Raw genomic sequence first — 27,688 nt, 5'->3', positions numbered from 1 at the left:
AGCTTCTCCAGGAGGTGAGCTCCTTGGCCCAGCATGTGGTTTGTAGCATGAGCCACAGCAACTAATATAAAATACAGAGGAGCCCTAGGTGGTTTGGCTCAATGAATAGAGCGTTGCCCTGAAGGGTCCCAAGTTCGATTCCGGCCAAGGGCACATGCCTGGGTGTCAGGGGCAGCCTGACAGGTTGAGTCGGGCTGACATCTGGCCCCCAACACCTGAGTTGCGGGCTCGATCCCCAGTAGGGGACATGCTGGAGGCAGCCGATCAATGATTCTCATTGATGCGTCTCTCTCCCCCTCTCCCTTCCTCTCTGAAATCAATAAAGTGATATAATAAATAACAGAGGAGGAAGGATGGGCTGACCCGGAGCGCCTGCTGTGCACCGGAACTTTAGATACCACCTCGTTTTACCTTCACATGAACTCTCGGAGGTGGGTGTTTCTCCCCGTCTCACAGAGGAGGCTCAGAGTGAAATGAGGCTCAGGACAGCACCAAAGGCCAAAACTTCTCCCTGGGAGTATGAGCCCCTCCCAGGAGGCAGGCCTGGGCTACAAGGAACTAGGGGAGGGGTGTGGCCTAGGTTGCAGGGGTGGCCCTGTCAGGACACCCGGTTCCAGCACAGCCCCCGAGGGCAGACCCAACCTGGGCCTCCTTTGGGCCGCAGCCTGTTTCCTAAACAAGGGCTCGGCTTTCCTGGGTCGCAGATGCTTTGAGAGCCTAATGGCAGGTCAGACGCTTTCCCCAGAAACAAGCACTGGTGCTCACAGCCGCAGCGCACTGTCGCAGACACCTGGGAGCCTGTTTGTCCTAACGGCCTCGGCTGTTTGAGACCCGGGCTCCAGGGAGAGCTTCCAGGCAGGGAGGGGCCCGGTGCCGCTGCCAGAGAACCAGGGAGGGGGGCTTGTGGGTAAAAGACAGTTTATTGGGGCAGCTTAATGCGGAGCGGGCTCCTTGGGCCACAGACCGGCCGGGAGCGGGCAGCAGGGGCAACTGCTCAGGCCTCGGGCACCGTCCTGCGGGGCTTCCCCCAGGAAGTGGGGCCAACCGGACAGGCACAGTTTTCCATCACCGACACGGTGAGCGCGATCCACGGGGAAGCTGCTGACACGCTGTCAGTAAAGGCCTTGAGGCAGAGCCCATTGGGGCTCCGAACAACACTGGTGGGCACAGATGGCGGCTCCGTGGCAGGTGCGCAGGTGGGAATACTGACGTGGCACTGGGAGCTGGAGGGGCCTTTCCAGGGACGGTCTAGCTCCGAGGGGCTCCCGCCCGGGCAGCAGTGGGCTCTCTGGGGAACAGGGAAGGGAATTTGCCCTCCAGGGCGAGGGCCCCCTCCAGCGCCCCTGTCACCGCGGGGGCAGGAGAGAGGAGGCCCGGCTGGGGCTGCCCCGGGGGGCCTGGCCGTCCCGAAGCCCCCAGCAGGCAGCTGTGTTCACAGAGGCTCGCTGCCAAAGCTGCTTCTGCTCTTCTTACGCTTGGCCTTGGTGCAGGGGATGTCGAGGGACTCGAGGCGGAAGGGCCGGGGCTGGGGCATCTCAGGGGCCTGGGAGGGTGGCATGGCGGAGCTGTTGCCCAGGGGGGAGCTGAGGCCTGGCGGCGAGCTGTGATAGGCTGGGGAGGAGGGCAGAGGGCGCTGGTGAGCCGGGAGTGCAGGTGGGAAGGAAAGCACTGGATGTGGGTGCAGCCCCTGTCCCGCCCCCACCTGGCCCCAGCCCTGGTCCCACTGCTAGGACCCCACGTTCTAAGACGCTGCTCGGGTTGGGGCCTCAGACCCAGCACTATGTCTGCGCCCAAAGGGTCTGGGCTGGGACACAGCCTGGGCTCTCAAGCCAGACAAGCCTGGGTTCAAAGCCCAGCCCCACCCTTTCCTAGAAGGATGGCCTCACTTGGAAGAAAACCCCTCAGTGGTCCTCGGTTAAGAATAGTTGTGTGTGTGTGTGTGTGTGTGTGTGTGTGTGTGTGTGTTTCTTTCAGGAACAACGTTCCCTTTTTTACAACGTTAAGCTATCAAAAGCAGCCGGTCAGAGATTTAGGCCGGCCAGAGCCATTCCTTGCAGCCACCCTGAGCTCAGTCAGGGATGCCTGGCTGAGCCTCTCTCGGCCTCAGTTTCCTCATCTGCCGCATGCGCCCCGCGCCAGGTTCCCAACGGATGTTAGTTTATTTCCTGTCCAACTTTTCTTTCCTTATTCCTCAACTCCACCCACTGTGTCTCTTAAATAACCTCAATACAGGACTGAGATGTGCTTCTCATGGATATTTTACTGGAAGTCCTGAGGTCTTTAAAAGCAGAAGAATGAAGTGATTTTCAGTTCTTGCTTTTGAACGTGTTTTGCTTTTGTGACCCTGTCTGCCCCCTTGGCTCAGGGGAAAGTCAATATCCTGGCAGCTGAGGGAGCTGGTAACTGACCAGGGTCATGTAGCCCCACGCCAGGCCCTGAGCAGTGTAGGGGGCCCAGTGCATGTCGGGGGAGCAGATGAATCAAATCGCACGTCTCCCCCAGGAGGAAAGGGGAGGCTGTATTGAGCACCTACTATGTGCAGGCCCTGGGCTGGGCCGTTCCCCATTTCATTTACCTAATCCTGTGTCTCCCCCTCACTTAATAGCTGAGGACCAGGCCTGTCTGACTCCGTCCGCCCCGTCAGCCCCTCCCTGTTGGCCGAGGGCCGAGGGAAGAGGCTGCAGGACAAGAGAGGGCAGGGCACTCACCGAGGCTCTTCCTGGGATCTGTGCTAAGGATCTGGCTGGCCCGCTTTGGCCGGAAGTAGTTACTGGCAATATTCTCACTGTCGCTCCGACTGAGCATCAGCCTGTAGCGGTCTTCTTCCTGCTGAGAGCCCAGACCCTCACGGTTAAGACCCCTTGTTCGTGCAGCTCTTATGTGGGCCCTCACCCAGGGCTCAGCGGCCTCCGCAAGCCTGGGGGATGGGGCTTCCCTGGCCCCACTGCCCGCTCGGGTGTATCGGCTACAGACCGGCCTCCTGGGGTGGGATCCAGCCGAGCCTACACCCCCCCACCCCTCCCTTGGGAATGGAAGTGCCTCATTCCCTCCTGCAAACCTCAGCAGAGGGCACTGTGCCAGCTCCATCCGGGCAAGGACAACACAACACACCCAAACCCATCATCAATACACAAACACATCACAGAAGAGTAATACAGCGCTCAGCTCAGGGACGCGTTTATGATCGTTAGAACTGGAGCCCCAATCTTTCTATCACCGAGAACTATTGTTTTTCACTCTCGTGGACTTTTCTTCACCCTGAATCTCTTCCTTCGGGGACCTATCCTTCTCCCCCCAACATCGTCCTGGTGTGGCGATCATTCAGAGTGCCCTAATACCACCACTCCCACCCACCCACCCCTTGCTACACAGCTGGACATGTGGCCCACACTGGACCAATCACAGAACTCCATGTTCTGGACATAGTCATTGGTCCAAGAGTAGGCCCGGGACCAGGCAGAACGGATCAGAATCTACACCAGCACTGGTGTGAGAACGCTGAGAGACCAGTCTCTCTGTTGGGTCACTAATTGCCAGCAGCCGTCTCTCCTGCCTTTCTCACTTGGAGAAAGCCTGCCTGGGTCCAGCGCCAGAATACGAAGGGAAGCCTGGCTGTCTGAGCCCCGAGAGCCAGCCATGCCTGAAACCGGTCCTCTGAACATGCACCAGAAAATTCCCCTTTTGCTTGTGATTGTCTGCTTCGGGTAGCTATCGCCGGGAGTAAAAGCATTCTGACAATAGAACACCTGAGTGGTCCCAGGGTAAGAATGTTGTGTGTGTGTTTTTCAGGAACAACTTTCCCTTTTTTATATAGTTAAGCCATCCGAAGCAGCCAATCAGAGCTTTAGACCAGCGAGGGCCCAGGGCGCCAAACTGTGCTGCTGGGCTTCTGGGATTCGAGCTGCTGCTTCTGTGCTTCCCCCGCAGCTGGGCCGATCTGAACCGGCTCCTTCCCTCTGGTCGCTGTGACCACACGTGGGTTTGGATGAGGGCCAGAGGGGGTTGAAGGTCTAGGTGCCAACAGGTGCACAGGAAGGACCCCGGTTCGGCCCCCTGCTTGAATGAATCCTCGGGGCGGATGGAAGTAGAAGTCCAGCTCCCCGTGGTAATGCACCCTGGGGCCAGCCCCCTCAGCCCACCCCTCGCTCCCTCTCCGGGGGTCTTACCATGCCCAGCTCGCCGCTGTCTGCCGCGGAGGTTTTGCGGGCTGGTCTGTTCTGCAGCCCTGTTGAAACTGCTGTGAGAAAACAAAAGCTGAAGTGCCTGCTGCTCGCTATGGGGGCCAGAAGGACAGGGTGGGCTGCAACCCTCTCCCCTGGGGTGGGGTGGAGTCGGGGGCGCGTTAGGCCTGGCTCAGGCTTGGTTGGAGCCAAGGGAGGCCTTCCCGGGCCAAGCAAAGGGATGCCTCCGGGAAACACAACAGGAGGGCTCAGACCCCAAAGAAGATGGCAGGCTGGTGGGGGCGGGAGGAAGGCTGCAGCTGCCTGGAGTGTCAGCAGAGATGGGGTCAGTGGCCATAAACACCAGCGACATGGGGCCTGACAACCCTCTGACCAGGGGGAGAACTGGCGGGGGCTTTGTGGGCTGTAACAGCTACTGCTCTCTGCATGGGCAGAGCCAGCTTCGTGGCTGCAGAAAGAGCCACTCAGTCTGGCCAGACTCCAAGATGGAGGCGCCTTGAAGATCCTCTTATCCCCCCCCACCCCACCCACTTCTTTGTGAAGATGAGAGCACCAAAGCCCAAGAGGGACTGTGACCCTCTTAAGGTCACAGGAAGGTCAGTGCAAAGGCAGAAGTTGAACCAGGCCTGCAGGGGACAGCTCCTTTGCCTCCCTGGCCCTGCACCTCATGCTGTGACTGACAGGCGCTCCCCTCTCTGAGAGTCCACTTCCTCCCGTGTAACCCAGGGGCAGTGGTCCTTGTCCTTCACAGGGTGGTTGTGGGGTGAAATGATAGGATCACGATGCTGCTGCAGTGTCCCACGCACTTAAGATGTGTCTGGCGTGGCTCTGAGGGTTTTACGTGTATTGACACATTGTAAGCCACCCACACCCTTTAAGGTGCTGGTATTAATCCCCATTTCACAGATGAGGACACTGAGTCCCAAAGAGTTCACACAGGGAGTGATGGAGCCAGAATTCCAACTGACTCAGAACACACCGTTCTCTCAGGCCCCCCATGTTTTGGAATCTTGGGTCACATGTCTGTTTCACCCACAGCCAACAGGAGAAGACCCGTGGCTTCCCGTCAGCCTGCAGGGAAGCAAAGTGTCGAGGCGGGGAGGGAGGGCCCAGGGACAGCCAGGCTCCTGACCTACTGGGAGGCTGGTTTTGATGACCACGGGCTCCGGGATCTTCCAGAAGCCGTTGTCCTCGTCCCAGCAGGACTCGCGCCGGACCCGATCCAGGTTGCTGTAGTTACAGTCCCGGCGAATCAGCGGCTGCACCTGCTCCAGCAGCTGCTGGAAGAGCAGGAAGTCGCGTTCCTGCCGGCGGATGGTGGCCAGGTAATCGATCTTCTCGAGCTCAAACTCCGACTGCAGGTCTTTGATCTCCACCTCTGCCGCCCGAAGCTGGAAATAAAGCATTTAAAGTGTACAGTTCATTCAGTGGCTTTTAGTACATTCAGATTTGTGCGGCCATTGTCTCAATCAGTGTGGGAGCATTTCATCATCCCAAAAGGGACCCCATACTCATTCGTCATTCCCCACTTCTCCAACCCCCCTAGGCAACCACCAATCTACTTCCTGTCTGTAAATGTGCTTATTCTGGACATTTCTTGTGAATGAAATCATGGCAGCACACACTATGTCGCCTTTTGTGTCTGGCTTCTCTCACGTGACATGGTGTTTTCAAGTTCACCGTGTTGTATCACGTATCAGTACTTCCTTTTACTGAGGAATACTCTCCCGTCGGGCGAATATGCCACATTCCTTCGTTTATGCCTGTTTTCACTTTGGGCTGTAATGAATGATGCTGCTCTGAACATTCAGGCACAAGTCTTTATGTGCACATATTTTCTTTTCTCTTGAGTGTAACTGCTGTGTCGTTATGAAATAAACAGGAGAGCTACTCCAAGGAACAGAAATGTAGATCAGTGCATTTCAGGAGAAAATCCCCCCACAGCACGAGGGCATCGGGCCAGACATTAAACACGTAACACAGCACCCCAATGTGAATAAAAATCCCTTCAACAGGCAGTCACAGACATGAAGACTTCAAGTCAGAAGTCCAAAACTTAACATGGAAATGGACAAAATGAAGACAGTGTGAGATGGGACATTCACCAAACCCAGGAAGAATTTGTGTGGTTTTTGTTTTCAATTTAGGTATGTCGCCCTGGCTGGGTGGCTTAGTGGGTTGGAGTCTTATCCCATATACCAAAAAGGTCGCGGGCTTGATCCCCTGTTAGGGCACATACAGGAGGCAACCAATCGATGTTTCTCTCTCTCTCTCTCTCTCTCTCTCTCTCTCTCTCTCTCTCTTCCTCTCTCCCCCTCCCTCCCTCCCTCCCTCTCCCTTCCTCTCTCAAAATAAATAAATAAATAAAAATCTATAAACATATCCTTAGGTGAGGATTTAAAAAACACTTAGCCTTAACCGGTTTGGCTCAGTGGATAGAGCATCGGCCTGCAGACTGAAGGGTCCCAGGTTCGATTCCGGTCAAGGGCATGTACCTGGGTTGCGGGCACATCCCCAGTGGGAGATGTGCAGGAGGCAGCTGGTCAATGTTTCTCTCTCATCGATGTTTCTGACTCTCTATCCCTCTCCCTTCCTCTCTGTAAAAAATCAATAAAATATATTTTAAAAAAATAAATAAAATAAAAAACACTTAGATATGTAAACCAAGTTATGAGATATCCAAGGAAGAATGAATTTGACTGAAAAGCATAACAAGAGGTACTAAGAAAAGACATGAAAATAGCCAAGAAAATATAAAATGAAAGCGGTTTAAAGAGGAAAAAGTCACCACCTTCTTGCTTTGGCAAGACCCTCGGTTGCCAGTGTTGGTGGGCGAGGGGAGGGGGACCCGCAGGTGGCCCAGGGGACACCAGGAGGCCTGGACCACGTAGAGGACATGCCACCCGAGGAGGAGGAAGTGACTGGCGCAGAGGCGGGGCCTCATTCTCTGCCCAGCCTCGCTTCCTACGCTTAGCCACGGCCACGCTACCTCCTCCGTTCCTGGATCCGCTCACCGTTCCCAGCACTGACCCCTGTGGGCCCAGAACCCTCTGCCTTCAGGTGCTGCCTCTTAGCTTCCAGGCCCCACCTTAGAAGCCACACCTCCCTCACAACTTCCTGTCCCCATGAAGGTGGCCCCAGGAGCTCCTGGGGTGAATGCTCACGTCCACTAGGGGGCCCGTGTCCTGGGGCACTCGGCCTGTGGCAGTGGATTAAGTTGTGCATTTGTGACGTGGACGTCTGCACTTCAGTGAAAGTGGGAAAATAAAGCCGCCTCCCGTCCCGGTATCTGCAGTGTCATCACCCCAGACTCTGTTGCTTGTTTCTCTGTTGTTGTTTCTTACACACACACACACACACACACACACACTCCCACTGGAAAGTGAGCCTCAGGCCGGCTGGCTCAGGGGTTGAGCGTCAACCTATGAGCCAGGAGGTCATGGTTCGATTCCTGGTCAAGGGCACATGCCCAGGTTGTGGGCTCGATCCCCAGTGTGGGGTGTGCAGGAGGCAGCCGACTGATGCTTCTCTCTCATCGCTGATGTTTCTCTCTCTCTCCCTCTCCCTTCGTCTCTGAAATCAATAAAAATTATTTTTTTGGTTGTATCAAACTGTGTATTAAGTATAATCATCTGTATGTATGTATGTACAGTGGGGCCTCGACTTACCAATTTAATTCGTTCTGAGACCGAGCTCGTTAAGGAGCTCGTTAACTCAAATTACTCTGTCAACTCAAAGCAAAAAATCGGCCGAGAGACAGCTGGTATCTCAAACAACTCGTCAGTCGGGACACTCGTAAGCCAAGGCCGCGCCCACTCACAGGCCGTGTGCAGGTGATGGACGCCCCGGGCCTCACCTTCCTCTGCATCTTCTCCAGCAGCTTGCTCTTGGCCCTCACTTCCTCCTGGATGGAGTCGTAGACGTTGAGCAGCACCCACTCCCCGCTGTCCTCGTCCGACTTCTGCAGGGCGGCCACCAGCTGCTTCCTGCGCTCGTCCGCGTAGCGTTTCCGTCGCTTGTGCTTCTCCTTCAGGTCCTTGTTCTTGGCCTGCTCCCCGCCGACCACCTGCTGCTCCAGCAGCTGCAGGCTGCCCACCCGCGGAGAGGGAAGCACGCGTCACTGAGCGCTCGCCCAGCGCGACCCACGGACCCTCCCAACAGCCCCGCTTCCCGCAGGCCTCCACTGAGGCTCCGAGAGGCGAGGCCACAGGGTCAGGGCCAGAACCGAGGTTCCTACCCGACCTACCTAACTCTACCACGGCCATGGCTGTGCCCAACAGGAAGGGTGAGAATCTCACCCACCCGCCACCCGCCTGCCAGGCTCCGCTGTGCTCCCAGGAGCTGGTGATGGGCACTGCCTGGCCCGGAGCATCCCCACACCCAGCCCCCGGGCACATGCTGAGTGCAGTCAGTCAGAGAAAGACCAATCCGTCTGCTCCCACTGACACGTGGACTCTCAGAAGCAGAACCAGCCAGCCAAGCTCCTGGACACAGAACAGATCCGGCTGGAGGGCTGGCCAGATGGTGAAGGTGGTCAAAAGGCACCAGCCTCCAGTAATAAAACAAGTCCTGGGGACGTCACGTATAGCACAGAGACTAGACTTAAAAACACTGTATTGCATATTTGAAAGTTGTTAAGAAAATATGCCCTACCTTGGTTGTGGGCACATCCCCAGGAAGGGGTGGGCAGGAGGCAGCTGATGGATGTTTCTCTCTCATCGATGTTTCAAACTCTCTATCCCTCTCCCTTCCTCTCTGTAAAAAATCAAAAAAATATGTATTTTTTTAAAAATAAATGGTACGAGTCCTCATCACAAGACGCTGTGGTGACTGTGTCTAAGGCCGGATGTGACCTAGACTCAGTGGCAGTCCTCTCGCCATGTACACAGATACGGAGTCAGCACGTGGCACGCCTGAAACTTCCATATGTGTCCATCACACCTCCATTTTTTAAATGCAAAAGAAATACATCCAGCACACAATGTCTGATTGGGCGGAGACATGTATAATACATTTTTAAAATATTTACATCCCAAATGTTCAAATTTGTTTAGAGTTCTGCCCTTTATTTATTTTTTAAATATATTTTATTGGTTTCGGAGAGGAAGGGAGAGGGAGAGAGATAGAAACATCAATGATAAGAGAGAATCATTGATCGGCTGCCTCCTGCATGCCCCCTACTGGGGATGGAGCCCACAACGAGGGCATGTGCCCTTGACTGGAATCAAACCCAGGACCCTTCAGTCCGCAGGCCGACGCTCTATCCACTGAGCCAAACCGGCCAGGGCTAGCGTTCTGCTCTTTAAAGAGCAGGTTTAAGTGACCACGAGGCAAGGCTCATGTGGACTCCTCGCTGCCCAGTAAAGCACCACTCAGTGTTTCAGACGTTGCCTTGTTCCACAGGGACACAGGCTCATAACTACCACTGCCTCCCAGAGCTGATGGTCAGCAGCAGAGCAGGCCGGGCTCACAGCAGGTCGGGGCGTGCTCCAGGGCCAGAGGGGGGCTGTGCAGCCTCAGTGGGGGGTCGGGAAGAATCTATGGGCACCCCCACACCCAGGCGTAGCTCCTTCCCGCCCCGTGAGGGGTCCCGCCAGCCCCACGCTGCGGCCCTTACCGGGCGATGACCTGCTGCTGGTCCACCATGGGCATCAGGTCGTCGGTTAGCACTGCCACCTCCACGCCCACACTGTCCCTTCTCGAACTCGTCATGGCCAGCAGGGGCTGGACCTCGGCCTCGGGCCCCCCACCAGGCTCTGCTGCCAACACCGTGTCTTTGTCCCCTTCCTGGCCCAGGTCAGCCTCCTGAGAAACAGAGAAACCTCAGTGGAGGGGGGGAGGCAGCCCCCGACAGCAGCTCACAGTGGTCTCCGTCCCACCCGGGGCATCGCGGCCCTCACATGGCGTAGGGACACCAGTTACACAGAAATGCAGCCACCAAGGCCCTCTGCTGCCCTTGCCCCAGCACCCGCTCCCTCCCTCTCCCGCCGCCTCCAGGTTTCCCAAGGCACAAACTGACCACAGCCCTTTCCTGGTTACAGCCCTTCAGGGGTCCCCGCTGCCTCTGCAGTAAATCCAGTTTCTTCCGTGGCCTGCCGGGCCCTCCGGGCCCACTCCCGCCCCCCCCCCCCCCCCCCCCCCCCCCGTCCAGCCTCACTTTCTGTTGCTGAGAAAGTCAAGACCTTTCCAGCCCCAGGACTTTGGCCTCTGCTCTCCCCTGGCACCTTGTCCCTCCTTGGGTCCCTCTCAGTGTCACCTTACAGTAGGGATCCCCCGGGCTACCCATCTGCCAGCTCCTACCCAGGGCTCAGGTCCAGAGGTTGGCAGGTAGCTTCCTCTCTCCAAAAATGTGAGTAGATTTAAAGCCTTCCTCTCGTTCCCTGGGGCCTGCTGTACTTTCTTAAGCAGAATAGGGCAGGTCTGAGAGCAGCAGTGTTCAAAATGCCCCCTGGCCCTTGGCGGGGTCCCTGATAGCACCCCAGCGCCGCCCCCAAGCACACTGGGCCTCTCTGCCTTAGACAAGGGCTCCAGGCAGAGGAAAGCTGGAAAATCCCTGCTGAACAGCGGCCTCTTATTAATGGTTAATAAGAGGTCTGACAGCCTCTCCAGCTGTGTATGGCTTTGCAATGGGCTGTCTGATGAGCTGGGGTGGTTGTCCCTGTTTTATGAATGAAAATATTGAGGCCGGAGAGGGAGGGGACAAGTGGAGGGCCACAGGAAGGACCGGGCCCCTGGAAGTCCTCCCAATGCACAGCCAGCCGGCCCAGGGTACTCACGGTCTCGGGCAGGAGGCCGCCCTCTGCCTCAGCTTCAGCCCCGAAGTCACTGAGCTCAGGGACATCTGTCAGGGAGGGGTGCTTGCAGGAGGGCGGGTGGGGGAGAAGGAGGGACGGTGGGGCCAGAGTCAGCCTCTGCTGCCCCACCCCGGCCTCCCCCGCAGCTCCCCACCCCCACCACCACCTCCTGCCTGTCACCGAGGAGAGAAGGGGCAGGAACAAGAGCGATGAGATGAAGGGAGAGAACAGGGAAAGAGGAAACAGGAGCGCGGAGACAGGGCGTGCTCTGAGCACCTGCTGTGTTCCAGGAGCGTTCCCGGCCCTGCCTCACAGGAAGCACCCATCAGCCCCATTTTACAGATGAAGAAGCTGAGGCCCAGATAGCAACTGCCCAAGGTCACACAACTGAGTGAGTGGCACAGCCAGGCCCTGGACCCAGTGCTGTCTGACTCAAAGGCCGTGCTCCACACACACACACACACACACACACACACACACACACACACCCATACACCCACGGAAAGAAGAGGCAAGGCAAGGAAAAACAAAAAGGAAAACATTTCACCCTGGCTGGTTTGGCTCAGTGGATAGAGAGTCAGCCTGCGGACTAACGGGTCCCGGGTTCAATTCTGGTCAAGGGCGTATGTCCAGGTTGCCGACTTGATCCCCAGTAGGGGGCATGCAGGAGGCAGCCGGTCAATGATTCCCTCTCATCATGGATTTTTCTATCTCTCTCTCCCTTCCTCTCTGAACTCAATAAGAATATTCAAAAAACTATTATAGAGAAAGGGCAAACAGCAATATTAAAATATTTCTTCTAATTAATTCCCTTCAATGTGCACGAATTTCGTGCACCGGGCCACTAGTTTCAACATAAAAAAAAGAGGGTTGGAAAGTGAGAGGACTGACAAAGCGGCAGGATGGAGGAGGAGCAGCGCGGCCGGATCCCCGGGTGGGGGGGGGGGTCCCTGAATGGTAGCTGGAGCCCCGCACACCCAGCCCAGCCTGCTGCTCTGACCCTGCGAGAGCATGAGGGTGGACCAAGGCCTCCCCCGGCTCTCTCAGGCCTGGAAGCTCAGTCTGATCATGGCAACTCGGCAAACTCCCGTGCTGGTGTCCCTTCATCAGCAGAGCAGGTGTCCTCCTGGCATAGCCTTATATCTTGACCCCCAACTTTCCTACCGATTTATAGAGCGTGACACAAAGCCTGTCTTTCCCAGACCCCTGAACGGGAGGCCCTGAGCCGGCCACAGGCCAGAGCCACCACCAAGATGGTGGGGTCGGAGCCGCAGCTGGAGCTGTCCATCCCTGTGTGCCTCCCGGCTGAGCTCTGTCTGCTGAATTCCCGCCCGGCGTCCTGCATGGCATCAGCTACCTGCATGGGGACCTTGGGTATGTCCGTCTGGGGCGCGTCTGCCAGGGCCACGGTGGACGAAAGCCTGGCCAGCTTGGCTTCCATGTCGGCAAAGGGGTCGTGCAGGCCGGGGAGCAGCTCCAGGGGCACCAGCTGGGGCAACTCTCCCTGGAGGGAGGGCTCCTCCCCCAGCAGGGCCTCCTGGCTGAGCTCATCCAGGAAGTCCTTGCTCTTCGCCTCCACCTCGGGCACAGAGGGGAGCTCCAGGGTGGGGGGCTCCTGGAGCCCAAGGAAGGCCTCGGGCGTGGAGGTTCCTTCCAGTGTGGACGACTCATCAGACCCCAAGGAACTCTCGGACTTGGAGGTCCCCGCCCTGGGCAGGTCCTCACACTGGGAAGGGAGCCCAGCCGCGGAGACGCCCTCGCTGGGTGGAGGGTCGCTGATGGAGTGCGTCTCGGGCTTCACCGGCATCTCGTACTGGAAAGCAGGTGTGCACTCAGACACGTTGGCAAACTCGGCCTTGGACATGACTTCGGTGTTGAAGAGGACTTCTGCCTTCAGGACGGTCTCTGCAGATGGAGACCTTCCCTTAGCGCCTTAAAGGTTGGAATGAGGAGGCCTTCCCTGGAAGCTGGTCCAACCCCACCATCTCCAAGAGACCACCTGAAGAGTCAGAGCCCCCAGGCCCCCCCAGATATCGGTTCCCATCTCTGCCCCAGCCCTCTCCCCCGCCAGCAGAACTCAAACCCTGTCTCCTTCCACCTCTTCCGGGAAGCCTTCCCTGACCAGCCCGTGGTTTCTCCATTCTCTGACCTCCCCAGCTGTTAAGTGCTGGGCTCTCACCACCTGCCTTGGGACTGCTTTTAACAAGCAAGCCTGTGGGTCTTACTGCCTCCCCATGTGAGAGCTGATGAACAGCAGATTTCACCCCCAAATCCCCAAGGGGTCCCCGCTGAAGTGCCCAGCTCAAGGCTCTTGTCCACAGGATGGATATGCTAGACCTGTGGCAGTTAAATGAACACCGTGAATGAGTGTTAAGACCAAATAAAATCACTCAGAGAAGAGCATTCAAACTGGACAGGAGGGAGCTCTCTGAGGGGCAGAAAATGCTAGAACCTGCCTCCTGCTTCCTCTGGGTATGCACAGAGAGTGGCATCCTCCTTCCAGCCTGGACAGACTCTGATCACACAGGCCTCCTTGGCGCTCCCAGCCGTGGGCATTAGACCACCTCCCCTACATCCCCTCCGCTTCATTGCCGCTGATGTCTGGCTCCCCTGAGACATCCCGGACGCTCCCTAGCTCAGTGGCCTGAACCTGTCCAAACCTCAGTTTGCACACTTGCAACGTGAGGACTCAGTGAGCCCCTCCTCCCTGAGCACCTACCCAGGGCCTGGCACACAGCAATGCCCAATAAACAGCACTGATGATGTGCCCAATATTGTCATCATTACAAGATGGATTTTACAATGTTTGGGTGAGTACTAGGAAGCCTGGGCTGCTTGGCACCATGGGTGTTTGGATGATAGTGATGAAGTGGAACATTCTAGAATGTCAAAAAGAAGACAAAAATGCCCACCTGGGTGTGGCTCAGCAGTTGAGCACTGACCCAGGGATCAAAAGGTCACCCGTTCAATTCCTGGTCAGGGCACATGCCTGCATTACGGGCTTGATCCCCAGTGTGGGGTGTCCAAGAGGCAGCCGATCAATGATTCTCTCTCATCATTGATGTTTCTCTCTCGCTATTCCTCTCCCTTCCTCTCTGAAATCAATAATAATATATATATATATAATATATACATATACATACATATCCTATATAATAAAAGGCTAATATGCAAATAGACCAAACAGTTGCTATGACACGCAGTGACCACCAGGGGGCAGACACTCAATGCAGGAGCTGCCCCCTGGTGGTCAGTGCGCTCCCACAGGGGAAGCACCACTCAGCCAGAAGCCAGGCTCATGGCTGGCAAGCACAGTGGTGGTGGCAGGAGCCTCCACCTCCTCCACGGCGGTGCTAAGGATGCCCAGCTGCCGGCTTAGGCGGTCAGAAATCCCCCCAAGGGCTCCTGGACTGTGAGAGGGCATAGGCCAGGCTGAAGGACCCCCCCCTCCCCAGTGCACGAATTTTGAACACCGGGCCTCTAGAGTATGTGTATCCTATATAATAAAGATGTAATATGTAAATTGTCATTACGCCATGAAGCATAACAACTGACAGCATAACGACTGGATCATGGATCAGCAGGAGGGTGGGGCAGCGAGCTACAAGCGGGCAGAGAGCTACAGGAGGGGGCAGGGCAGCAAGCTATGGGGGGGCAGGGGGAGCTACAGGAGGGTGGGGCAGTGGGCGGAGAGCTCCTGGAGGGCAGCAGTGAGCTACTGGCACACAGATTTGTGCGCGGGGATATAGATAGATAGATAGATAGATAGATAGATAGATAGATAGAGATAGAGATATAGATATAGATATAGATATAGATACAAAAACTTCCAGGAAGCTTCAAGTTCTTACTAATGATTGAATGCTTATTATGGGATATGGTTGCTTTGGTAACAGATGGACTCAAAAATGAGAGGAGACAGTAAAAAATGCAGAAACTCTAGAAGAGGACTTACCCATGACACACAACTCTCAGTTGGCCTTGGGCGAGGGCCCCAGTCTGTGGCCAAGGCACCACGCAAGCAGTGCTGTGGGTGAGAACACTGGCTCTGGGGCCAGACGGCCTGGGTTCGAATCCTGTCTCCACTCTACCTGCAGTGTGACTTACCCTCTCTGTGCCTCAGTTGCCTCATTTACAAAATGAGAGTCACTGTGGCACCTACCTCGCTGGCTGCTGTGAGGAGTGCACAGAGCGAACCCTGGTGCGTACAAAGCGCTCTATAGACGCCAGGGGGTAAAATGAGGCGGAAAGCAGGCCGGTCTCCCCCCAGAGCCGGGGCAGGCGCGCACCTGTCTCCTTGCGCAGGCTCTCCTCCAGCGTGGACAGCTTCACGTCGTACGAGTTGCGCATGGCAGTGATGTCCTCCTCCAGCCGGGCCCTGGACTCCTGCTCCACCTTATAGTCGGCCCGCAGCTGGGCCAGGCGCTCCTCGTACTCCTGGGGGGCGGGGGGGAGGTGTGTGTGTGAGAGGAGCACAGGAGGGCAAGCGCTTTATCACCATTTCAGCTTTCAGTATGCCCCCCCCCCCGCCGTGATCCAGAAAATACAAATAAGCCAAAAGAACTGAATTAAAATTACCCACCCAACGCTGGAATGGCTGGTGAAGACCCTACTAGAACTTCTCCCTGTGCATGTTTAACGGGTGAATAATGCATGTGTGTGTGTGTCGTCTATTTTTCCCACACGGCAAGACATCAGGAACACCTCTTCGCATCAACAGATAGGTTTTAGCCAAAGGGTCCTCAACCCAGTCCTCCCACTCCCCTCCCTCTAGCCCTCCGTACCCTGCCCACTTCCTGTCTCACACTTCACAGAGAACTCTGAAGCCTCTGGCCATGAACTTCCTCACCTTCCCAGCCCCGCACCTTCCATCCACCTGCAGGCCCGCCCGCCCCGAAGCTCTGCGTCCCCTCTTGTGACAGTGGACGAACCATCTGACACTGAGCCACCCCACCGGGGACTTCACTCTTTCAATCCCCATCTCCCTCCGACATCACCGACTTCTCCCTCCGTTCGAGACCATTCCCAGCAGTTTACAAAACCTGCTCTCTTCCTTCCAATATTAAAAGCAGTAAAACTCTTCCTGGATCCCATGTGTGCCTCCAGCTGCAGTGCCCGTGCCCAGAAGGTGCTCAGAAAACCGTGATTCAATGGGGGCCAAGTGCAAACCCCGGCAATGAGACCCCTGCAATAGGGAAGCTGCCACTGTACCCATTCTAGAGAGGAGAAACAGGCCCGAGCGCTTCAGCAACCTGCCCGAGGCCACCGAGCCCGTGAGAACTGGACCTGCAGACTGTAAAGCTGCATGGGCCCTAGGAATCTTCTAGCTCAAATCCTGCCCCATAAGCCTAGGAGACTGAAGCCCACAGTCACACCTCCAGCTCACGGCTGAGTCATCCCCTGGCCCGGCACCCTCTCCACGGCACGCAGGGGCCACCTCCCTAATCCCGGGCACCCTGACTGGTTCTGGAATGGGAGGCGAGAGGACAGACCCCCTCCACGCTTCCTCCCAGTGTGGCTCACAGAAGAAACTCTAGCGTCAGGAAACAGACTTGGTGGTGGCGGCCTCTGGGGCGGCCTCCACTGGGCTGCCCCCTGGGGCGGAGGCAGGCACCCCCATTCCCCAGGTGGATGGACCCTGGAGCCTGCACAGCGTCTCTTCTCCCTGGTGACCACTAGGGGGCGGTGCCTGCCCACCCAATGGGTCTTCCTTGGGAAGGACGCTTTCATCCCACCCCCTGACCAACCCTTCCCACCCCCACTGTTTGTGACCAATGGCCACCTGTTGCTGTGATTCCAGACCCACTCTGAGCCCCCAAAGTGTGACCTCTCACTCTGCGGGCCTGGGCTCGGCACTGCTAAAGGCTGCCTCCTCGCCCTGCCCCGGAGCTCCCAGCAGGGCAAAGGCAGAGCCGCTGAGCTCCCAAACCTTCACCGGGCCAGGACAGTGTCCAGCTGAGCCTCTCCCTGAACGGTAACGGCCTCTGCCTGCACGGGGCAGCTCTCAGGGACCCTCAGTCCATTTCCCCAGCCTCTAGTCCACAGGACGGAGGCCCCAGGCCTTACCTGGTCTGCCCCCCGAGGCTGGGCCCCGGGCCCCCACAGCCTGACCAGGCTCCCAGGGCCTCAGGGCTGGTCCCACCTGAGGTCATAGTTGAGTGGCAAAGGCCCAGCAACAGACACGTCCAGGCCCCAGGCCCCGGGCCCTGCAGCTGTTCCTGCTGGCATTGGGCTCTCCACCAAGAAAAAGCCAGGGCCCTAAAGGGACTGCCAAGTGCCAAACCCCACCACATTCGGGCCTCAGAAGGTGCTTTTAGCAGGAACCTCCAGAAGCTAACAGAGCCTGGAGTTGGGGGCCGGCCATGTTACGTGCCCCCCGCCCCCCAACCCCAGGGATCAGCTCCGTATTTGCAAATCAGGGTGTTACCTGCCCTGCCGTTCCCGGGATCCTAGGAGCCCACATGTGGGAGGAGGACCCAAGTGACAGCTTTTTCTGGGAGGCTAACACCCCACTTATCCACCAGTCAAATGGGCACCTGGGGGCTCCCCACCGCCCACCCCAGCTGGCCTGCTCTCAGCCCAGGCTCCTTGGCACCTGCTGTGGGAATAACTCCTTCCAACTGACCTCCGCACCTCCACACAGGCCACTCCCACTACCAGGAAGGCCTTCTCGGCTTCCTCCAGCCCACAGCCCCCCATGCCTGCTGTGAGGAGACACGGGGCTCCTGCAGACACCCCCACACCCCTTCCTGTTCTCCCACTCATGTGGGATGAACTGGACTCTGGAGTCAGGAACCCGAGTTCAAATCCCAGCTACGACTCTCCTTAGCTGTGTGACCTTGGGCAAGTCATGGCCCCAGGATCTCTGCCCGCTGTGTGACCCCGAAAGGGGGACTGTTGTGCCAACACCAAGGAGATGGGGGTGAAAGGACATCGTTCTGGAGGTGGTCGCCTGCCGGCCCCACCTGCCCGCCCTCTCCCACCTGCTCCTGGTCTCACCTCCCGGATCAGCTGCTTCTCAGCCTCCGTGTCATGCTGGATCGCAGGCGGGGACGAAGGCTTCTCCTCAGTCTGGACAGGGTTTGGGAGCACCTGGTTCGACAGCAGAGCTGGGGGGGGAGGGGGACAAAAATGAGGGGCTGTGACCCGGGTGCACACCGTTTGCAGGAACTAAGCAGCAATCCGCAAAGACAACCACATGCCAGTTCTAAAGGACTTCAGAGTATTGAGCTTATTCGAAGCGCATCTCTATGTAACGTGCTAATTTACTCAGTCATTTCAGAAAGATTTCTCGAGCACCGCCTGCTCTAGGCACCGGGGGTGTGGCAGCGAACAGAACAGACGACGCTCACTCACCTCACCCCACAAGATGGTCTGCTGGAGCCCCCCCTCCCCGGAGAGGAGGTACCCAGGAGGTGGAGCCAGCGATTCACCGCTGTGTCCCCAGTGCCCAGCACAGGTCCACACGGAGGGGGTGCTCAGAGAACTTTGGATGGATGGGGGGTGGGTGGGTGGAAAGATGGATAAAAGGGTGGATGACAGGATAGAGAGAATGAATGGGTGGATGTGTGGATGGTAGGCTAGAAGGGGTGGGTGGAGAGAATGGATGGGGGATGGATGGATGGATGGATGGATGGATGGATGGATAGAGAGGAAGGTGGGTGGGGAGCTGGATGAATGGAGAGATGGACTCAGGCTCCTCTGTGCTCCCTTCCCCAGAGGTTTCCAGATGAGAAGAAACCCTGGTGTCCTGCAGCTGCAAGAACCTTGCAGACCGGCCAGGTAAGATTCCTACCGGCAGATGACAGCCAATGCCTGGCGCTAGCACTGCCATCCCAAGGTGCCCAAGTGGGAGTGGGGTTTGGAGGTGGAGTGAGTCACCCCACTGCTGAGCAGCACAGCATGACGCCGCTGCCTCAGAGGCAGTGGGCAGACGGGGGGCAGGGAGCAGGCGACAGAGCCCCCCTCCCAGCTGATGGGACAGGATGGACACACTGGCCTCTTCCGGGGGCATCAGTGAGCAGACACCTCGGGCTGTCACTCCCCAGGGCTCTCCCTCACTGGTCCAAAGCCAGGTTCCATGAAGCTGAGGGGACATGGGATGTTGCCTCCGTCTCTCCAGCTCAGCTGGAGGCAGGCAGACCAAGGGCCGGAGCCTTTCTCCTGCGTCCCCTGCCCCTTCCTGCCACCTGGTCCGAGCCGCCCACCTGACAGGTTGCTGAGGCTCATCTGCTGGGCCAGGATCGCCTTGAGCTTCTTGATCTCCTCCTGGTACTCGCGCAGCAGGGCGTCCTTGGGGTCCTCGTTGATGTGCGGCTTGTTCTTGATGTTCTTGGCTCGGTTGGCGTAGCGCAGCGTGCTGAGTGTCTCGTCGTAGTTGTTGTCGGCAGGCGACAGGCAGGCCACCATCAGCGTCTTGGTGTTGCCGCCCAGGGAGTCCTGCAGCAGCCGCGTCAGCTTCGAGTCGCGGTAGGGGATGTGCTTGCAGCGCCCGTCCACCAGGGCCGAGATGACGTTGCCCAGCGCGGACAGCGACAGGTTGATCTTGGTGGCCTCCTTGAGCCGCTCCCCGGTGGCACCCGTCTTGGACTGCCGCTCGCTGCCCGCCAGGTCCACCAGGTTCAGCTTGCCTGCCCGCAGGTGGTCCTTGCCCCGCTCGTCTGCAGACAGACCCGGCGCGGAGAGGTGAGGGCCTCTGGTGGGGACCCTGCCCCCCATTAATGAGGGCAGTTAGCCATCAGGCACCCCACCCACCGAGCGCTCCCCGCCCACCGAGGGCCTCATTTCAGCCACACAGGAGCCCCCTGCAGGAGGTGCTCTTACTGTGCCCCTCTGACAGGTGAGGAAACTGAGGCTCAGAAAGGGCATTTAACTTGCCCGAGGCCCACAGCTGCTAAGGGGTGGAGCCCGGATCAGCCCCCAGGGCTGTCTGACTCCAGGAAGCAGGGGCTGGGAGGTAGACTATTCTCTGAGAGCAGCAGACGTCTATGGCTATCACAGCAGCTCCTACAGATGCCTGTGAGGCCAAAGGTGTGTGTGTGTGTGTGTGTGTGTGTGTGTGTGTGAGAGAGAGAGAGAGAGAGAGAGAGAGAGAGAGAGAGACAGACACTGGGTCACCAGGGAGTTGTATTCTTAAGGCAGAAGCACTGGCTCTGGAGACTCGGACCTGTTCCCATCCCACTTGCTGTGTGACCCCGGCAGAGCCAGGCGCCTCTCTGATCTTCAGTTCTCTCCACACAATGCGACCGAGCAGAGCGCCCCACACGCTGGCTGCTGGGGGGAGGGGGGTGAAGTAAACCCACAGCACGTTTTCCAGGGTCCCTGCAGGCCGGGCGCGGAGCGCAGCCTCCCAGGACCAGCCAGTTCCGCAGCGACTGGCGGCTGTGCCCGCGGAACAGACCCCGCCTGCCCTCCGGTTGGCAGCAGGGGCTCGGAGCACAGACGTTGAGGACTCAGACCCGTGGGGGTTCCAGCTTGACTCCGTCCCTCAGTGGCTGTGAAACTTGGGGGGAAAACTTCACTTGCCCCCGAGCCTCAGCCTTCCTCTCTGTAGAGTGGGAGCCAAAGGCCCCGGGGGTGCCGGGAGGGAGGCCTGCACCAGCAGCACCTGCGGGAGGGCTCGGGCTGTGCCTGGCACTTCGCAAGCGCTCAGTAATCGGTGGCTGTTGCTCTTACTACTGCTAATAATTCTTTTTTGTCTGCAGACGACACCACACATGGTTCCACATGAGATGAGAGGGGGTGGGGGGCAGGGGCAGGGGCCTCCTCAGTTTCCTGCTGGTTCAAACCAGAATTGGCCTAGTTTTGCCCATAAGCACAGGGACGTGAAGTAAAGAAAGAAAAGGTTTAGCTGGTGCTCAGGAGAGGCTTGGACACGGGAGGGGCTTGATTTTTTGGGCTATTACAGGAGGAGGGGGAGGAGGGGGAGGAGGAGAAGGAGGAGGAGGGGGAGGGGGAGGGGGAGGAGGAGGGGGAGGGGAGGGGAGGGGGAGGGGGAGGGGGGTGGGGGAGGAGAAGGGGGGTGGGGGGGAGAAGAGGCCGCAGCAGGGAGGAGGAACTTGGAACCACCCTTCGGAGAGCTCTCTGCTGGACGCACCGGAGCCTCAGGCAGGTGCGTGCCCTCCGCTCCAGGTCTGCCCCGAGGAACCTAATCTGAGCGAACGGGTCTACGAACAGATGTCTGGTGCACAGAGGGTTCCCGGCGGCATCACGTGGACTGAAGGCCTGGAAACTGCGCACGCCTGGCGGGAAGCGGCCACGAGCAACGCCCTTTACGGCAGCCTCACCCACGGCCACAGACGCGCACTCAGAGCGCACGGCGGGTAGTCATGCGCAGCCGCCGGGACTATGGCTGTTGCTGATGCTGCCGTTCATCCGGAAGCAGGGGTCCTAGCACGGGAGGGCCCAGTGCTCCCACCAGCAGTTTGAGCATCCTTCCCAGTGTGTGTGTGTGTGTGGGGGGGGTGGGGCCTAGAGGTGAAGAGTCTTGGCCACTCGAGCTCAGGTCCCCGCCCCGCCACCCTCTCCGCTGCACATACCCACAGCGTAGATCTCGATGCTGATGGTGAAGATGGAGTGGGAGCGGGAGGAGTCCTTGTTCATCAGGGTGTAGCCGACGGAGCGGTTCTTCCAGCCCCTCTCCATGATGCGCTCGCACTGGGCCACGCTGTGCACCGTGTGCATGGAGAGCCCCTTCACGTACACTCCCTTCTCCGGGTGCTCCTTCAGCTGTGGCGGGAGGCACGGGTCAGAGGCGGGTGGGGCCAGGGACCCCGGAGGGAAGGGCCCCATTCAGACCCCCTTTGTCCTCCTGAAGCCCCGATTAGCACCTCAAATACCCTATTAGCCAGAGGGTTTGCTGCAGGTGGAGCCAGCCTCAAACCCACCCCTGCCTCTTACTTGTGGGACCTTGAGCCAGTGCCTTAACCTCTCTAAGCCTCAGTTTCCGCGTCTGTAAAATGGGTACGAGATACCGCTCTCCTAGGGAGATGGTGAGGATTCAGCAAACTAAAGCCCATACAACGCTTGGCACGGTGCCTGGCACACGGCAAGTGTCCCATAAGCGTCCGCCGCAGTCCTCCCTGCTGCTGCTAGCGCTATTGTTGCGAAGGAGGTTTTCAGTCTGAGAGCACTAGCTCCCAGGGCCGGCACTGAGTCACCCCAGGGCTCTCAGTGCTCCTCCTCTGCCCCATCCACGTGGCTCTGTGCCCCTCTGCCATGGCACCGAGGCAACAGGAATGTTCCCACAGCCTTGGATCCTGATGGCGAAGTGCCATTTGCTGCCAGAACCCCCGTTGGCCCGCAGCTCAAGTGGCTCTCCGCGCGACGGCAGTGAGTAAATTAATTTCTCCGACTGCTCCCTGCTGGCAGTCCAGGCAGCCAGGTTGTTTTGTTGCTGACACAGAGCTGTGAAACGCAATATTTCTCAAGTGTGAGAAGAAACAAAACCGCTCTGACAAGAGCAGAGTGAAGTAGGACAAAAGTCGCCCGTCTGCCGGTCTGAGCCACCGATGGCTCAGAGGCTTTGCTGCGGGCAGCTTCATGGTCCCAGGGGGCGTTGGTACCTGCTGCACCTTCGGGTGGGGGCAAGCGCAGCCTTGCCCGACCTGCGGAGCGTGGAGAAACAGCGAGGCACAGAGGGGGGCAGTGGCTTGCTGAAGGTCACACAGCCATTAGGGTGTGCAGGCCGCCAGTGGGGTGACAGACAGTGGAAGAGCCCAAAGGGGCAGCCTGGAGAGAGGCTGGGGCATCCTGCAGTAACTGCAGCTTGAAATGACACGGGCTGATCTTGGCCTAGGAGGCGGCTGTGGGACAGGAGGGGAAGACCCCGCACACAGAGCCTGCGTGAAGCCAGCGGGAGGCCGCGGCAGCACCTGGCGGCTTCCTTCACGCCCACCTGTGTGCCAGAGAGCCGAGAGCGGCCTTTTTTGAGCACTGTCACGCTCCCTGGAAGAACCTAGGCGGCTGCCTGGCACATAGTAGGTCTAGGTGAGAGGCTGCTCGTGGCTTCAGGGAGAAGGCAGATCCTATTGAGTCAGATAGGCCTGGGATGGAAACCTGCTTCTAGTTGGGGACGTCACTTTGCCTCTCTTGGCCTCGGTCCCTCCTCTGTAAAATGAGGATAATAAATCCTATTTCTTTTTTTTTTTTTTTAATATATTTTATTGATTTTTTAAAGAGAGGAAGGGAGAGAGACAGAGAGTTAGAAACATCGATGAGAGAGAAACATCGATCAGCTGCCTCCTGCACATCTCCTACTGGGGATGTGCCCGCAACCCAGGTACATGCCCTTGACCGGAATCGAACCTGGGACCTTTCAGTCCACAGGCCGACGCTCTATCCACTGAGCCAAACCGGTTTCGGCAATAAATCCTATTTCTGCCTATTAGGAGGATTAAGAAGAGGATGGAGCTAATAACAAGTTCTCTGGGAACTTGGCGGGGCTGAGTGAGCACAGGTCATGAAGAGGTGAGGACACTGTCTCTCATGAGCAGAAAAGGGGGCAGGGAGGCACCCCCTCCCGGAGGGGTCACCCCACCCCGTGTTTAGACCCAGGAAGGCTTGTTCCCCCACCTCCTGATCCCGGGCTCCCCCATCCCTCCCCTGATGTTCCTGCCCCGCCCACCACAGAGCTGGGGAGGCTCTGAGTGACAGCCACCAGCTGGGCCCTGTTCCTTGGTAACTGCTCCACAGCTGCAGCGCTGCCCAGTCGCCATGACAACCAGCTGGGATGTGGCATGGCTGGGCCTGGCGCACAGGCAGGATATGTCGACCACAGATCCGGAGCCAGGAAACACTTCCATGGGGAAAGGTCCTGACGCTGCCGGGACACGGGGTACAGGACCTGACGGAGGGCCCCCCGAGGCCGAACTCCTCCGCCCAGAGCCGAGTTGTTTCCATGATAGTTCATGGTTTGGGGAGGAGGTAGAACTCTGCTCCCCAAAATCTCTTGCTGGCCCTCGCTGATCTAATAACCCAATTACCAAAATGATCGGCCCCGCGCTGTGCGGTGGAGCCTGACCACCCGTGTTTGTATCCGGTCCCCACCCCTTACTGATGTGCCTGTGGCTGCTCTTACCCAGGCACCCGAGCCTCAGTTTCCCCGTCTGTGATAAAGGACACGAGCAGCACCTCCTCCGAAGGCTGTTGTGAGGTTACATGAGGACCCCTCTGTGCCTTCTCTGCGAGGCTCCAGGTCAAAGCTCAGAGCACCCTGGGGAGTGTCCTGGAGCGCATCTGTCCCTGGCGGCCCCCCAGGAGCCCGGCTCCCCAAGCCTGAGGCCCCTGGCCCAGCTGAGCAAGGGCATGTAGCTGCCAGCCCTTGCCCCTCAGGGCCTGTCTAGGGGCCAGGGTACCAGGAAGGGGAGGAGGGCCCCCTGCTGCCCCAGGCCCAGGGCGGGCCTTTCAGGGCTGAGCAGTGGGAGCAACTCCCTGTGCTGCTTCTCCCCCACTTCCCTGTCTGGGGGCTGAGGTGTGACTCAGCTGCTCGAGCCCAGGATAGAAAAGACAGTAAAAGACTCCGGGTGGGCGGCTGGAGCTCCTGCACAGAAAGGGCAACGCGTTGCTGTGTTTGGAGGAGCGGAGAAGGAGGGGCTGGGTGGGTCCTGGTCTGGACGGGGACTGGCAGGGAGGGAGTGCACGCCTGTGTGGACCTGCTGCAGCGCGGGGCGCGGGGCCTGGCACCCGGCACCCAGTAAGGTTTTGTTGAATGAATCACATGTCCCTCCCTCACTAGAACCTAATTCCTGGCTTCTTATTGCCCCAGGGGCTTCCTATATCACTGACCCCAAAACACTGGGAGGAAAGCACCCGACCACGCACATCCCACAAGTTCAGGTACAACAAGTAGTTGGCTGAGACCTGGGCCAAGCCCCTGCCTCTCCTTGGGACTCGGTTTCCTCATCTGTACCAGGACAGCCTGACTAGATCTCTCAGGGTCCTTCCGGCTCAGATACGTGGGACGTTTCCATGGAGTGACAGGTACAAGCAAGTTTACCCAGACAGCTGCTCCCCAGCCTGACTTCCGCGGGGCCATGGAGTGGCCACCCGTTGGAGAGGAACTCACAGCCCTGGAAATGAAACCAGGGCAAGTGGGGGGTCAGGAGGCATGTAGAAGGCTCTGGGGCCGAGCAGAGAAACACGCTGCCCCACATGGGTGGTTCCCGTGTCCTGTGCCACGAGGGGACAGGCAGGGTCCGGAGGGTGGGGAGGGCTCTGCTTGCCCCCATGGCTGTCAAGGCACGTGGCCTGGGGAGACTGACGCCGTTTGGGTCATGGAAAATGTCCCACCCTGACTCTGCCACTTCCTACGCAGGGACCCGAGTGACCCTCTTTTCCAGCCCAGTTTCCTCGCTTGAAAAATGGGAATCTCCATAGCAACCTCCCAGGCCTAATGCTCACTAACGACTGGCACTCCCCCAACGCGGACATTCTGCCTCTGAGGGAGGTGGGACGACCCCTGATCCCTGACGCTGGGGGTGGGCCTTTTGGACCCCATTGGTTGCTTGGTCAGATAAGAAGCACCGGACTTGGGGGGCAGCCACCAGCACCTCCCCACACTGGCCTCTCCTCCTTGGGCCTGCCCAGGCCCACTCAGAGTTAGAGTCCCAGAGAGGACACATGACCAAAGCCTCGCGCCAAAGCGAAGGCCCAAGGCTCCCGGGCGGGATCAAGCCTGGCCTCCAACTGTGCAGTCCTGCTGGGTCACCTGACCTCGCCGGCTCCCCAGAGGATCAGTTCTGTCATCTTGCAAGGTTCCTTTTGTCATTGTTGTTAATCCTCACCTGAGGATACTTTTCCATTGATTTTTAGAGAGAGTGGGAGGGCGGAGGAGAGACATACATCCATTGGTTGCCTCTTGCAAAGGCCTGGGATCCAGCCAGCAACCAAGGTAAGTGCCCTTGACCGGAATTGAACCCAGGACCCTTCAGTCCTCGGACCGATGCTCTATCCACTGAGCCAAACTGGCCAGGGCAGTTCTGTCATCTTGAGAGAACCCTCGAAGCATCTAATTTGGCTTCACGTGCTGGGAAAGAATGTTCTTTCATTCCGGTTCTCGCCTTTTAGGAGACTGAGGACCATGTTCAAAACACATGACTGTCCTGACTCCTCCCCACTGCGCGGCCGCCAGTCACACCCACCTTCCTCTGGGAATCGCAGTGGCACGGAATCGCTCATACACGGAACACCTGCCACACGCCAGCTCTGCTAAGCAGCGCGCCCTCGTTACCCGCTTGAACCTCACAACCACCTTGTGGGTCACAAGCCCTCACTGTCGTCTGAACCAGCACCTGTGCACGCTGAGGGCCCACCACCACCTGATGCCAACCTCCCCTCTCCACCCGCCCCCACCTGCCCGTGCCAGGTCTGCACCCACCTCCAGCTTCTGCTTGGTGTCAGCCCCCAGGAGGTCACGGACATCTTCGTTGTAGATCTCCAGGTAAGAGGCCCGGACCAGGAACTTGGTGTTCTCCGCACACTGCAGGGAGCGGGCAGAGAGCAAAGACAGACACCTGAGCCCCTGCTGCCTCCCCTGGCCCTGCAACCTGAGCCCCTGCAGTCAGACATCACGGCGATGTGGGGCGGGGAGGGGGTGGGGGAGGCCAGGCTTCACAGCGTCGCATCATCCTCATATTGCTGTTGTCTAAGGCTCTCTCTACAGGCCTCAAAGAAATGGGAGAGGCCTCCCATTGTTCAGGTAGAGAAACTGAGGCCACAGGTAAGGCCTGGACCAAGCACTGGCCCTGGGCTGATCTCCGGCAGCCCTCTCACCAGATGAGTCCCGGGTGCAGGTATACTGGGCTCTGCAGCTGACCAGGGTCCCTGTCCACATGTTGCCATTCCCCAGATGCAGGAATCTCTGTGCATTGCCACAAATGTCACCTGAACTTCTCAGCTGCAGCCCACACACTGGGATGACTGTTTTTGTTTTGTTTTGTTTTGTTTTTTTAATATTCCAGAGATGAAGGGAGAGGGAGAGATAGAAACATCAACAAATCATGAGAAAGAACCATTGATCTTCTGCCTCCTGCACACTTCCTACTGGGGATCGAACCTGTAACCTGGGCATGTGCCCTTGACCAGAATCGAACCTGGGACCCTTCAGTCCGCAGGCTGACGCTCTATCCACTGAGCCAAACCAGCTAGGGCTGGGATGACTGGTTTTGGCCCAGCCCTTAGGGGCTCCAAGTCTCAGCTTCCCATTCTTGAAAATGGGGGTGATGGTTACTGCTGGGCCAGGGTGGGGGTTCAGTGGGTTAATAAAGGGCTTTGCACAAGGCTTGGTCTGTAGCAACTGCTCAATAGAATGGAAAGCTGGCCCTAGCCGGTCTGGCTCAGTAGATAGAGCGTCAGGCTGCAGACTGAAGGGTCCCAGGTTTGATCCCGGTCAAGGACACGTGCTCAGGTTGTGGGCTCGGTCCCCAGTAGGGGGCACGCAGGAGGCAGTCAATGGATGTTCCTCTCTCACATCGATGTTTCTCTCTATTCCTCTCCCTTCTCTCTAAAATCAATTTTTAAAAAAAATCCGAAAATGGCATGAGAAAAACATGCGAGGTGTCATGTCTCAGTTTTAAGTTCTCCCATCACGTTCAGAAAACTAGAGCCTGCCTCCGCTCATCCGTGCTGTAGAGGCTCTGATTCATCCCAGAGTCAGAAGTGCTCTGGGACCCCGCGGCCCTGGGCACCAGCCCTCCCCTGCCCCTGCCCTCCCGA

At 58.0% G+C, this 27,688-nt stretch overlaps 1 protein-coding gene across 1 annotated transcript in view; it reads right to left on the bottom strand.

Moving 5' to 3' along the window:
* Positions 1-903: 903 nt before the first annotated feature.
* Positions 904-27,688, bottom strand: part of KIF17 (kinesin family member 17) — a 30,161-nt gene continuing 3,376 nt past the window's right edge. Inside the window, exons 3-15 of the mRNA XM_081088154.1 lie at positions 26,352-26,453; positions 21,514-21,703; positions 19,183-19,635; positions 17,975-18,084; positions 15,265-15,412; positions 12,333-12,880; positions 10,958-11,038; positions 9,799-9,986; positions 8,038-8,269; positions 5,314-5,572; positions 4,167-4,237; positions 2,709-2,829; positions 904-1,611 (exon numbers count right to left, since the gene is read on the bottom strand). Of these exons, the coding sequence (XP_080944280.1) occupies positions 1,433-1,611; positions 2,709-2,829; positions 4,167-4,237; positions 5,314-5,572; positions 8,038-8,269; positions 9,799-9,986; positions 10,958-11,038; positions 12,333-12,880; positions 15,265-15,412; positions 17,975-18,084; positions 19,183-19,635; positions 21,514-21,703; positions 26,352-26,453 (2,682 nt within the window). The 3' untranslated portion in view covers positions 904-1,432. The remainder of the gene's footprint in view (positions 1,612-2,708; positions 2,830-4,166; positions 4,238-5,313; positions 5,573-8,037; positions 8,270-9,798; positions 9,987-10,957; positions 11,039-12,332; positions 12,881-15,264; positions 15,413-17,974; positions 18,085-19,182; positions 19,636-21,513; positions 21,704-26,351; positions 26,454-27,688) is intronic.

This window comes from Myotis nattereri (genome assembly GCF_964212035.1).
Source record: "Myotis nattereri genome assembly, chromosome: 3".
In the NCBI taxonomy this organism is placed as follows: Eukaryota; Metazoa; Chordata; class Mammalia; order Chiroptera; family Vespertilionidae; genus Myotis; species Myotis nattereri.
The sequence above is the reverse complement of the archived record's forward strand: the minus strand, read 5'-3'. Positions and strand labels throughout refer to the sequence as shown.